This window comes from Notolepis coatsorum (assembly GCF_963971535.1).
Source record: "Notolepis coatsorum genome assembly, chromosome: 9".
Taxonomy (NCBI): Eukaryota; Metazoa; Chordata; class Actinopteri; order Aulopiformes; family Paralepididae; genus Notolepis; species Notolepis coatsorum.
The window spans coordinates 129,098,053-129,112,349 of record NC_140173.1 but is presented as its reverse complement, the minus strand read 5'-3'; the positions used below and the strand labels follow the sequence as shown (position 1 = coordinate 129,112,349).

The following is a 14,297-nucleotide window of genomic DNA, read 5'->3' as shown; positions in this document are numbered from 1 at the left end:
ATAGTGAGAGGGATATGCGTTTGATTTGTCCTAATGTAGGCCCGTTGAATTTCTTTAGTAAGGAATGGCAGCGGGCCAAAATGTATTGATAAAACAAATAAAATGTGCAGGCCAGCTGAAAATGTATGGAGGCCATGTGTTCCCCGCTGGCCTCAAGTTTGACACATAATTTTTCCTCACACCTACATGTGTATATGCATGCAAACCTGCGACAAGTTGACTGTTATGACAACCGTGCACGGGTTAACTATACCCACTGTGCCACATGAATAAACCATAGACGTGCTGTTGTTCCGTGCAGAAATACCTTACTAGTAGGGATGCTCGATATTGGCTTTTTTACCGATACCGATATTCCGATATTGTCCAACTCTTAATTTCCGATACCGATATCAACCGATACCGATATATGCAGGGTTTCCCCCCCAAAAAACTGAATAATTTCAGGTAACTAATAATTTCACTGGATATATATATAACAAATATTGTTATTGTTTTTTTCTTTTTTTAAACCGATACCGATATTTTCCGATATCACATTTTACTGCCGATATCGGCCGATAATATCGGTCGGCCGATAATATCGGACATCCCTACTTACTAGACAGGGAAAGATGCTCAATAAGACAAAGTGGGGAAACGGCACACATGCAGGCAACAGGTTGACAGTACAATACCCCTCGGTGCAGACGTTGCTGCTGGTGCCCAGAGAGTAGAGGCTGTTGAGGATCCTGTAGCAGGACACCTGGACACTGTCCACTGCAAGGAGAGACAAGGTGATGCTTAGATCTAGGGCCCTCGTAAGCCTCCGTTCTCTGACAGCTTCCTGAGCGTTAGTTACACATGCACCAGAACACCTGATGCAGCCAGAGAGTAAGAGACAGCCTATACTACAGTCCATAGTTGTTAATTAATGTAACGAACGATTCCTGGATGGGTCAATAGGGGGGTGGGGTGGGGGTGGGGGTGGGGGGGGGCAATATGCCGCTGCCGCTCCCGTGGTGACGACGGAGAGACTTAATGAGACGTGGGCCGTAGAAGGTGGAAGCCTCTGGGTGATTTAGGAGGTGTGGAAGCCAGCTGTTCACAACACATGGAGGGGAAACAGGTGAGACCGCTCAACAGGAATGGCAGGGGATGGTATACACTGCAGTATGGATATACCACTGTATAAAGGTTTGTATTGTGGGGGAGAGAATGTTTCTTATTCATTAGTATATATACTCAACATGTTCAAATACAAGAATTGCGTTATTCATTCATTACACGGATATAGACAAGACATGGCACTCGGATTCTCGTCGTATACACAAAAGTAAAAAGATCCTCAATAACACAAGCTGTGAAATGGCACATGGCAACACATACATACATTATATACATTACAGACAGGTGACAAATTAAAGGAAAAACCCACTTGAAGTGTCGTAGTGAGGTGTTTGGTCACCATGAGCTGCCAGAACAGCTTCAATGCACCATGGCATAGATTCTACAAGTCTCTGGACCTCTGCTGGAGGGAGGGAACATTATTCTTCCAAAATATGTTCCCTCATCTGGTCGGTTGATGGTGGTGGTGGAGACCGCTGTCAAACACGTCGGTCCAAAATCTCCCATAGCTTTTCAATTGGGTTGAGATCATGTGACTGCGGGGGCTTCACATCCTTTTCATACTCATCAAACCATTCCTCGTGTGGATGGGTTAGGCTTAGTGTCCTGTGGATGAGGCATTGTCATCCTGACCACTCCCATCAGGATAGAAAGGTTCTTTGTGACTAAAGCTCCGGCCATCCGTGCCCCAATAATGAACCCTCTTTCAAAGTCACTTCGATATTTTTCCTATCTCCGTCCAAAATCGAGGTCAACTGGGTCTGTTCAGTATTATTATACATGTCAGAACATGATATAGGATGTTATTTGCCTAATTGGAGTACACCTGTATGGAAGCATCCGCATTCATTATGTTTCTCCACTCATTCACTCAGGTTTTCCCTTTCATGTGCCACCCATCTGTGTGATATACTGTACATCAACCTTACCCAGGAGGTCCTCTCCATAGTTGTGCCCGCTGAGGTGCTGAAACAGGGCGGTGAGGCTGGGGAGGAGGGTGGAGGTGGTGTAGAGGAGCACCTGGGCCACCCCCCTGGGCTGCTGCTGCTGCTGCTGGGTCCTGCTCTGGGTCAGAGGGGCCAGCGTCATGGAGAGGGTCTCCACAGTCATCTCCAGATCCACAGCCGCAGCCTCGAAGAAGGAGCGCAGGGACGTCCGGACCGACTCTGTGGCTGACTTCAGTATCGTCCTGGAGAGGGGAGAGCGACGGTCTGACACGTACATATATATATACGCCACTTGGTAGGACATTTCTGTCACATACAGTGTCATAGATTTATCACTTACATAGAGCGCATCACCTGTGAGCCACCACTAGGGGCAGAGCGGCTAACTGTGAGTGAGTGAGTGAGTGAGTGAGTGAGTGAGTGAGTGAGTGAGTGAGTGAGTGAGTGAGTGAGTGAGTGAGTGAGTGAGTGAGTGAGTGAGTGAGTGAGTGAGTGAGTGAGTGAGTGAGTGAGTGAGTGAGTGAGTGAGTGAGTGAGTGAGTGAGTGAGTGATACAGAGATTGCATCTAAACAATTATTATTTCTTTATAATATATATATATATAAAAAGTTGTATATGAGTCTTCAGGCTGAAGAGAATTCGGCAAAATAGATCAAGTTCGTGTCTGGGCAGATAAATACCAGCAACATCAATCTCTGTTAAGACCGAACACTAGTAGCCCCACTTCAGAGGTTACTGTCCCCAAGGTCTAACAGTGACATCAACTGCCATCAGATAGCACCGATGCATCAGTGGTTCAATTACAGCAGTCGTGCCATTCGGGGACACGGCGGGACACTAATGTGACTGGGGGGGGGGGGATAGATCTTGTTTTGGCAGGCAGCGTGTGACAGCAGTGCCATCTAGCTACCTGGTATCCAAGGCCCGGGCCAAGACCTGCAGACAGCTGACGATGGATGATGCATCGTTGCCTAAAAAGAACAGGCGCACACACGCACACACACACACACACACACACACACACACACACACACACACACACAGACAGACAGACAGACAGACAGACAGACAGACAGACAGACAGACAGACAGACAGACAGACAGACAGACAGACAGACAGACAGACAGACAGACAGACAGACAGACAGACAGACAGACAGACAGACAGACAGACAGACAGACAGACAGACAGACAGACAGACAGACAGACAGACAGACAGACAGACAGACAGACAGACAGACAGACAGACAGACAGACAGACAGACAGACAGACAGACAGACACACACACACACACACACAGCAGACACACACAGACACACACACGCACAGAGAATGAGACTAATATCTCAGACACTATTAAATCATCTGCTCAGACATACGGAGGTCAGACAAGGTTGGGCGTGCAGACACATGACAGCAGAGAGGCAGGGCACAAAACAAACTGATGGAGATATGAAGAAATGAAAGAAAAAAACAAAAACAAATCTTAAAGTAATAATAATACACAAAAAAAAAACATTGATTTATGTTCCACACTATCCTTACCAAACAGTGAGATCCTCTGTCTCACAAGAGCTCCCAGTTTGCAAAACAGGCTAAAGGGGGAGACGAGAGGATGAGTGGATTAGAGAGAGAGAGATAGTGAGAGAGAGAGAGAGGGGGGGGAGAGAGAGAGAGGATTAAGTAGCAGACACTCACAAAGAGACATGGAGAGAAACAGACTATAAAACACAGGGAGACTGCAGCGGCTGAGAAACATTTCCCAAGGAATAAAAGCTGAATCCGTGACGGAAAGACTATAGAGACAAAATCTCCAATCAAAATAACAGTTTAACGTTTAAGACCCTGCTAAATCTGTTCCTTGAGAATTGGCTTAATGCAATGGAATTGCAAGGCTGCATGGTAATGTTAGATGTTGTAGTTCTACTAGTACTAGTTGTTTCCTCAAGGTCAGCTGACCCATACCTGGTGACCATTTCCTTCTCTTTGTTAGAGGCGTGGCCTCCATTGCCATGGGAACAGGCGGAGGTGGACAGGAAGTAGATCCGGTGACTCTGCAGGTACTGCTCCACCAGAGGCAGGATAACCTGTTGAAGGGTTTCATTAGATCTGGGCTGGATGTGTAAAGCTTCTAGGAGTAGAGGCGTACCGATCTACAGTATATTGAAGGGCATTGGTGTCTTCTCAAAGTTTGAACGTCAGAATGTAATTTACGTGCAACATTGTTTAGGCGGCACGGTGGTGTAGTGGTTAACACTGTCGCCTCTAAGCTAGAAGGTCCTGGGTTCGATTCCCCCTTGGGGACCAGGTTGCCATATGTTGCCAGTTACCCAGGTGGGGTATCTCCCGGCCTTTCTGTGTGGAGTGTGCATGTTCTCCCCCGTGCTCGCAAGGGTTTCCCCTCCAGAATATAAACCCAATGGAAAAACATGCACAACAGATCGCTAGCACTGTGGCGCCCCTGATGAATATGGACTGGAGCACTTGGATTGGTCCCCGGGAAGGGCCGGCCTTTGTCTGCTCCCGGCTGCCCTTGGGGGGGAAAGGACGACGGGATGGGATGTGCAGAGAACATTTCGTCAGCGACTCAGTGCATGTGTGTGTGTGTTCCTGTGGGTCGACCATCGCATGTGTGTGTTAATCTGATGACAAATAAAGGCTTCTACTTCTACTACTTCTACCTAACCTACATGCAAGAGAGAGAGAGAGAGAGAGAGAGAGAGAGAGAGAGAGAGAGAGAGAGAGAGAGAGAGAGAGAGAGAGAGAGAGAGAGAGAGAGAGAGAGAGAGAGAGAGAGAGAGAGAGAGAGAGAGAGAGAGAGAGAGAGAGAGAGAGAGAGAGAGAGAGAGAGAGAGAGAGAGAGAGGTTAAGCTTCCCTTCAGGGCCAATATCACAGCCAATGCTCTTTCATCACGTGTGTGTTTGCTGTGCTGGCAAAATATTATGCGCAAAGGGCACCTGAGCTAACACAACATGGACCACAGTCTCTTCACATCTATGACACCATGTGTCCTTGTTGCATGAAAAGACCAAAGAGTTCTATTGTAAAGACAGGAAACGACATGAACAGCATTTGATAGACCAAGGGTCACTGGTTAGGACGGTCATGTGACCATATGAAGGTCACTCCTGTTTTTCACGCAGGCCCTGAGGCTCTGGCAACGTTTCTTTGATCATCGTACATGGAAAAACGGCAATGCCATGAAAGGGAACGGCTCATTAGATTCTAAGAGACACCATCCCGCTTAATGAGTGATAATGGCTGTGATTAGCAGGTTCCGTGAGCACAGGTTGGAATGTGATTATATGATTACAGTGGGAGACCAGATAACTACCGGTTTTCAGGGAATAGACTTTTTTAAACACTTCACACAGTCTCCCGAGTGGTGCTATCAATAGAAAAATACATACGAAATTGGGATGGGAGAAAAAGTGGATAAAAAAAAATAATAGAAAATAGTTCCCACATGAAACTGCTCGCAACAAGGTCTGTGTATTATCCTGAGTAACCGGGCCATGATTTCTGGAAAGAGACATTGCTTTGAGATTGAGAGAGAGAGAGAGAGAGAGAGAGAGAGAGAGAGAGAGAGAGAGAGAGAGAGAGAGAGAGAGAGAGAGAGAGAGAGAGAGAGAGAGGATAAGACATGAACAGCATTTGATAGACCAAGGGTCACTGGTTAGGTCATGTGACCATATGAAGTTCACTCCTGTTCTTCACGCAGGTCCTGAGGCTCTGGCAACATTCTTTGTACATGGAAAACGGCAATGCCATGAAAGGGAACTAATGAGTGATAATGACTGTGATTAGCAGGTTTTGAGCACAGGTTGGAATGCGATTATATGATTACTACCGGTTTTCAGGGAACAGACATTTTAAAACACTTCACAGTCTCCCGAGTGGTGCTGTCAAATAATGACGGTTGGCATTCTGCATCAGTCGTTGACGTCGTGATCAAATAATTGATCCATGTGTCATTGTGTGTGTGAGAGTGTGTGGCTAGGTGTGTGTGTGTGGGTGTGTAATGACAGCTGTTCATGGGCTCAGTTGATTGGTTGTGACTCAGGGGGTCCCATCAGAGAGAAATTAGCCCTTTTCATTCAGCGTGTCCTCAGACACCGAACTGTGTGGGAGGCTTTAATCAATGTCCTGCATGAAAACCGACACGCCCCCACATGGATTTTCAAAATGATTAGCCACAAAGGCCTTTCACTTTTAGTGAGGTTGCCAGTGGTAACCAAGCAACAAAACGAATTAGTCGACATGAGGAAACAACCACACAAAAAAAAAAACGTTTCCAATGTACAGTTTCTTCTCCTTCGGATGTATATATTTTTTTATGATCTCTTTTTCTTACACAGTACTGTACATTTGTACGTCTTGTATGTCATAAATGTCTTGATGAATTGAAAATGGAGGACCCTGATGTAAACAAGACGAAAGTATTGTTCTGGTCTGCATCCTCTTAGCAGTTGTTTGTATTGAGCCGTACTGTATTGTACTCATTCTGCAATCTGTTAACGTTTTCAATCAATCAATCAATCAATCAATGAATCATGTTAAGATAACAGCACTGACACAGGGGAAATGGGAGCAGCACTCGGTACAGATCCATATCAGACTGTGGATCTGGACCTGGTTCTGGTTCTATTGTTGTGAGGCTCACCTTAGAGAAGAAGTGGATCTGTTGCTGGTGTGGCACCCCCCCTCTGGCCATCTGTCCTCGAGCCTGCAGCACTTCTGATGGGGGAGAAACACAAACAAACACACTGTACCGTAATACTGCATGCATTCAATACAAACACACTGTACCGTAATACTACAAGCATTCAATACAAACACACTGTACCGTAATACTACAAGCATTCAATACAAAACACACTGTACCGTAATACTACAAGCATTCAATACAAACACACTGTACTGTAATACTACATGCATTCAATACAAACACACTGTACCATAATACTACATGCATTCAATACAAACACACTGTACTGTAATACTACATGCATGTACTGTAATACTAACTTACATGCATTCAATACGAACACACTGTACCGTAATACTACATGCATTCAATACAAATACACTGTACTGTAATACTACATGCATTCAATACAAACACACTGTACTGTAATACTACATGCATTCAATACAAACACACTGTACCGTAATACTACATGCATTCAATACGAACACACTGTACCGTAATACTACATGCATTCAATACAAACACACTGTACCGTAATACTACATGCATTCAATACAAACACACTGTACTGTAATACTACATGCATTCAATACAAACACACTGTACCGTAATACTACATGCATTCAATACAAACCCACTGTACCGTAATACTACATGCATTCAATACACAACCATACTGTACTGTAATACTACATGCATGTACTGTAATACTAACTTACATGCATTCAATACAAATACACTGTACTGTAATACTACATGCATTCAATAAAAATACACTGTACTGTAATACTACATTAATTCAATAAAAATACACTGTACTGTAATACTACATGCATTCAATACAAACACACTGTACCGTAATACTACATGCATTCAATACAAACACACTGTACTGTAATACTACATGCATTCAATACAAACACACTGTACTGTAATACTACATGCATTCAATACAAACACACTGTACCGTAATACTACATGCATTCAATACAAACACACTGTACTGTAATACTACATGCATTCAATACAAACACACTGTACCGTAATACTACATGCATTCAATACAAACACACTGTACTGTAATACTACATGCATGTACTGTAATACTAACTTACATGCATTCAATACAAATACACTGTACTGTAATACTACATGCATTCAATAAAAATACACTGTATACTGTAATACTACATTATTCAATACAAATACACTGTACTGTAATACTACATTATTCAATACAAATACACTGTGTACTGTACAACTACATTAATTCAATACAAATACACTGTGTACTGTAATACTATATTCATTCAATAAAAATGCACTGTGTACTGTAATACTACATTCATTCAATAAAAATGCACTGTGTACTGTAATACTACATTCATTCATTAGAGAAAACACTGCATACTGTAATACTAGATTAATTCAATAAAAAACACTGTACTGTAATACTACATTATTCAATAAGGATACACTGTGTACTGTAATACTATGTGCATTTAATAAAAAAAACACTGTGTAATGTAATATTACATTCATTCAATAGAGAAAACACTGCGTACTGTAATACTAGGTTAATTCAATAAAAACCACTATGTACTGTAATACTATATCCATTCAATGAGTGGAGTTACTCTAGAGCAGGGCTATTCAACTGGCGGCCCGCGGGCCAGATCCGGCCCGCGGGATGATTCTGACCGGCCCGCAAAGATTACATGATAATATTAAATATATTAAGTTTATTTTTTTTATTTTTTTTTTTTTTCATGTCAACGTTAACACGCACAATTGAGCCAAAAGTCACTCAATTAATGACAGATTTCATTGATAAATTGAGGGAAAACTTTGCAAGTCGATTTGATGAATTTGACATGTCCAGAGAATTGATGCATTTTGTGAGCAACCCATTTGCCAATGTAGCTGCTATTTCCACAAAAGGACAAGAGTTCCTTGCATCACTTCACATTGATGAAGGTATCCTGCAACTTGAAATAATTGACATGCAAGCATCATCTGCTCTGAAGCAGGCACTTGAGAATGAATCCAAAACAAACTTTTTGGATAAAGTGTATTCATGTCAAGACATTCCCCAAAATAAAAACGCTGGCAATATCTGTGCTAACAATGTTTGGCTCAACATACACCTGTGAATCCAGTTTCTCTCACATGAATGCCATTAAAACAAGCAACGTGCCTCCTTGACAAATGAGCATTTGCATCACTGTTTGCGGGTAGCCCTCACTTCCTATGAACCCTCTTTCTCTGCCATTGCCCAGTCAAAGAAGTGCAATCGCTCTCATTAGATGTGTGTATGTTAGGCTAGGCCTGTCTGCCCCCACCCCCCTGATGTTTGAGAGTTAAGAGTGGACAATAAGTGCTAATAAGATGCTGTGATTTGCTGTTGTTGCACAGACATGAAGCACTTTTTCATAAGCTCAGCTGCACTATAAATGTGTGTTTTTGTTCAAGTGTTGATGTTAGAATGTTCAGATGCACATCATGCACTTGTTTGTTTTTATTTTATTTGTATATTGAAATGTTGAAGAGGAGATGTTGCAGTTGTTGCACAGTCATAAATGAAGCACTTTCTGCAGGAGATGTTGCAGATGTGGCACATAAATGAAGCACTTTTTTGAAAAGTATACTACTTTTGCAATGTAGTTAAATAAAAGTTGTGAAAATGTGGTTGCGTGTTGTGTCAAGTGTACATATATTCATAGCACGGGGAGGCGCCGTGGCAGTCCGGCCCTGGCCCCTTGGGTTTCTGACAATGTGGCCCCCTGAACAATTTAGTTGAATAGCCCTGCTCTAGAGTGATATAGTTAAAACAATGAATAAAATTAAGTTGTTGTGTTTTCTTATAATATATCTTGGGGGAAGTAAAAACATTTTTTTAACACAAATGTGAGTGCACCACACACATGTTTTCTGGCAGTTGCCTGCTGAAAGCTGTACAGATAAACACACACCCCTGAGGACATGTTTGTAAGGACAGTCTAATCCGTCTGTGTATGTGTGTGTGTGTGTGTGTGTGTGTGTGTGTGTGTGTGTGTGTGTGTGTGTGTGTGTGTGTGTGTGTGTGTGTGTGTGTGTGTGTGTGTGTGTGTGTGTGTGTGTGTGTGTGTGTGTGTGTGTGTGTGTGTGTGTGTGTGTGTGTGTGTGTGTGTGTGTGTGTGTGTGTGTGTGTGTGTGTGTGTGTGTGTGTGTGTGTGTGTGTGTGTATATATGCATGTTCACATCTCCTACTTTAGAGTTATGTTGAGGTGAGATTATCAAAGGTACCCTCCGGCTATCAGGATTCAAAGAGGAGCTGACTCATAGAACACAGGCTCAATAGGTCATGGCCATGGCTATTCATAAATCCTTATCAACAGCAATATCCCAGGCTCAATGCTATTGGGGACTCAACCAATAAACTACTTTGCGCTATATCTGTGTGGTCTAGTGTTCTACTTTGGACTAAGTCTCTCTGAAGGTTGTCCTCAATGAAATTTCAACTTCTCCATATTATGTTTTATAAATATACAGTTCTCACTGTAAAGGAAACTGTATTGCTGGGAAACTATTGAAACTGGTTGACTTTGTGTCTGATCGACAGCATGTTGCCTTCTTTGAAGCAGTTTAAGAAGCTTAAAGGGAAACTCCATCTCAAAACAATATTTAATTCATTTGGCTTGGGGGGGGGGGGGGGGGCTTGACAATCACATTTTACTGCAATAAAATTGATTGGAATGAGGTGAACAAACGTTATCTTATTAGATAAAACAGATGGTGTATATATATTTCTATTGCACGTGGTAACAAAGTTTTCCGTTGGTAAAATAATTAAGAGTTAATAATAATTAAGTTGCCGTCAGTGTGTGCTAAAGAGGCTCTATGCAATTTGTTGCACATTTCATGTACAATTGGCCGGTTTGTGATGCACACTAAAGGATCTGATAAGCTTTCATATAAATTCTGTGAATAAATACATAATTCTTTGCCTTTTTATGGGTCTTTTTTCTTCTTCATTTACAGTTATTGTGATGGATTATCGCAGATATTGTGTATTGTGATATTATCGTTATCAAGGGCCAAATATCAGCATTGTTAGTTACTCGTATCGTCCCACCCCTAATGTCTATGTCTCTGGATTAATTCCCTTCCCTAGAGAATTCTCGTTTTCATGGCATCTAGCGTTGGGACAACATGCTCTCTTCCCCTCCAAATAGTTTTTTTCTTCAAACTAAAACGAGTGCATCCCTGAGTTATATGTACCCAGCTCCAGCATGTGCTCCTGGGCCTCCTCTGTGTAAAACAGCAGCTGCTGAAGGAAGGTGTAGCCAAAGCGGTCGGCTATGGCCGGAGAGTCCAGCTCCACTGTTTTCCTGTCCCTGGAGTAGAGACAGAAAGCAGCCAGACAACCCATTAAACATCCTTCTTCTTTGAGTAAACTGTAACCTTTAATAGTAACCTAATTGTTTGTGTACTGTGTGAGATACAGTTATGTCGTGTCGTGAAGAGTCAAAGAGACAATACAATTACCCCCTCATTGATAGTGTTGTATTTCATAGCAATAACCTGTACTGTATAGTGAAAAAGACCAGACTGAGGTCAAGCAGCCGTAGGACCACGGCTTGTTAAGACATGACATGAGTGCCCTTGAGAAAAGCTTGGACCTGTAAAGCCTTGTTGCCTGCTCAGTGCCCATTATGACAGACATCAGAGAGGCCCATAACCATCACACTGTTGTGTTCTTTTACGTTCTCACCTCCAGACGGTGTAGCCATTAAGCTGCAGGAACTTGAGGACATCCTGAGCTCTCTCGCGGAGTTTGGTCTTCTCCTTGGTAGTCAAGGCGTCGTAGGGCACCAGCAGTGAGTGACCCCCTCCCCCTGGGGAAAGGAACATCAGACTTGGAACTAGAGGTGAGCAATATGGCCTAAAGCAGCAGTTCTCAAACTACGGGTCGCGACCCAAAGTGGGGTCGTGGGTAAGTGACAGCGCATTGGCAAGCATTTTTTTTTTTTAAATAAAAATCAATAAACTGTATATATATTTTTTTTAATGTTCTGGCAACATATTTGGGCTAAATATGCATCGTTTTATAAAAGTGTATTGATAACATAGTGCTGTAATAAAATGTTCTAATAAATATGCATGATCAAGTTCAACAACGTGTGCTTTTATTTAGATATTTCTTAATTCCATATTGAAATTACGCGATACATTAACACATTCCCGCCCGACCACGTATATATCCGTGTTTCGAATCCACCGGTTAAGGACCAACCACGGACATGTAATAACCTACTCGATGTCACCGAGCGGCACTGCAGATCTACCCTCCTCTTCAAATTCTGGAAAGTGCATTACCGGCCAGATCCTCTTAGGGGCGCTGTCCCGATAATGCAGTGTGCCCTGTGGCAGAACGCTGCATTATTATTTTTTACTTTCAATGTAGTTTCCAGTAGCTGGATTCTGGATGTGTAGCCTGTAGCTTGGAATACCTTTTGGGACGCGGATTTCACTATGCAGTAACGGAATATATCATCAGCCAATGGACATATCGATCTACCAGATGGCGATCGATAACTGGGAAATGCTCTGGGAGATCCAACCGGCCCACGGTAAGATCTTTTTCACGTAAATTACACGCTGATCAGGCATTGTTTTGATAGCCATCCACCCGATCAATAAATGAGGCTAATGAGGCTAATAATAATAATAATTTAGGACCTGCTCAGAGGTCATTAATCGGCATGCATGCGATGCATGTATGTGATTCGTCTCTGCGATTAACCCATCCCGTCGTCCTACTCTCATACTACTGGGTATACGCTCATACTACTGTGTATACTCTCATACTACTGTGTATACGCTCATACTACTGTGTATACTCTCATACTACTGTGTATACTCTCATACTACTGTGTATACTCTCATACTTCTGTGTATACGCTCATACTACTGTGTATACGCTCATACTACTGTGTATACTCTCATACTACTGTGTATACTCTCATACTGTGTATACTCTCATACTGTGCTCTCATACTACTGTGTATACTCTCATACTACTGTGTATACTCTCATACGACTGTGTATACTCTCATACTACTGTGTATACTATCATACTACTGTGTATACTCTCATGCTACTGTGTATACTCTCATACTACTGTGTATACTCTCATACTACTGTGTATACTATCGTACTACTGTGTATACTCTCATGCTACTGTGTATACTCTCATACTTATGTGTATACTCTCATGCTACTGTGTATACGCTCATACTACTGTGTATACTCTCATACTACTGTGTATACTATCATACTACTGTGTGTACGCTCATACTACTGTGTATACTCTCATACTACTGTGTATACTCTCATACTTCTGTGTATACTCTCATACTACTGTGTATACTCTCATACTGTGTATACTCTCATACTTCTGTGTATACTCTCATACTTCTGTGTATACTCTCATACTACTGTGTATACTCTCATACTACTGTGTATACTCTCATACTGTGTATACTCTCATACTTCTGTGTATACTCTCATACTACTGTGTATACTCTCATACTACTGTGTATACTCTCATACTGTGTATACTCTCATACTTCTGTCTACTCTCATGCTACTGTGTATACTCTCAGTCTCATACTACTGTGTATAATCTCATACTACTGTGTATAATCTCATACTACTGTGTATACTCTCGTCTCATACTGTGTATACTCTGTGTCATACCACCAGGTAATAAAGGTAAATACTGTAACGCAGATGTTCTACCTTTAGCCTCCAGCTCTAGTTTCTTCTTCCTGGCCCAGGAGTTATGGTAGTTTTCAGCCAACTGTTCAGCCATAGACTATAAAACAGAATAGAAAGGACAACTTAAAATTGTATTTGAGATGGTTGTAAACCGTAGCTGCTGCTCTTTTCTACAGTGACTGAGATCACTGTGACTGCTGTGTGTAAAGCACTTTAGATGATGACTTACACTGATCCCAGGACATGGTGGTAATGATGACTTACACACTGATCCCAGGACATGGTGGTAATGATGACTTACACACTGATCCCAGGCAGGACAAGGTGGTGATGATGATAATGACTTACACAATGATCACAGGACAAGGTGGTGATGACTTACACACTGATCCCAGGACAAAGTGGTGGTGATGATGACTTACACACTGATCCTTACTTACATACTGAAACATAACAGTGAAGGAATCATGTACTAAGGACATTGAATTGCTGGCTATCCATGTGCAACCAAGGGAGATAGAATTTGCGTGCCATACTTTCTGAGCCGATATTACAAGCAGAGACAAATTCACCGGAGGCAGTTCAACTTGTCAGCAGTGATTTCAACGTATGTTCCCTGGCTGACTCTTTACCTACATACAACTAGTATGTTGACTGTAACACCTGCAAAGATGTTGTTATTCCCACTAAAACCATATATAAAAGTATTTGCAAATACCCAGCCATGCGTAATGAAATAACTCAATGAAATGTTAAATGAATCACT

General features: G+C 42.3%; 1 protein-coding gene across 1 annotated transcript in view; it reads right to left on the bottom strand.

Annotated features, from left to right (window-relative positions):
* ryr2b (ryanodine receptor 2b (cardiac)) overlaps positions 1-14,297 on the bottom strand; it is a gene marked incomplete at both ends in the record, with an annotated part of 396,550 nt that overhangs the window by 154,548 nt on the left and 227,705 nt on the right. Inside the window, 9 exon segments of the mRNA XM_084321996.1 lie at positions 678-759; positions 2,037-2,296; positions 2,966-3,026; positions 3,603-3,652; positions 4,023-4,144; positions 6,722-6,795; positions 11,030-11,145; positions 11,523-11,646; positions 13,553-13,628. Coding sequence (XP_084178122.1) covers positions 678-759; positions 2,037-2,296; positions 2,966-3,026; positions 3,603-3,652; positions 4,023-4,144; positions 6,722-6,795; positions 11,030-11,145; positions 11,523-11,646; positions 13,553-13,628 — 965 coding nt within the window.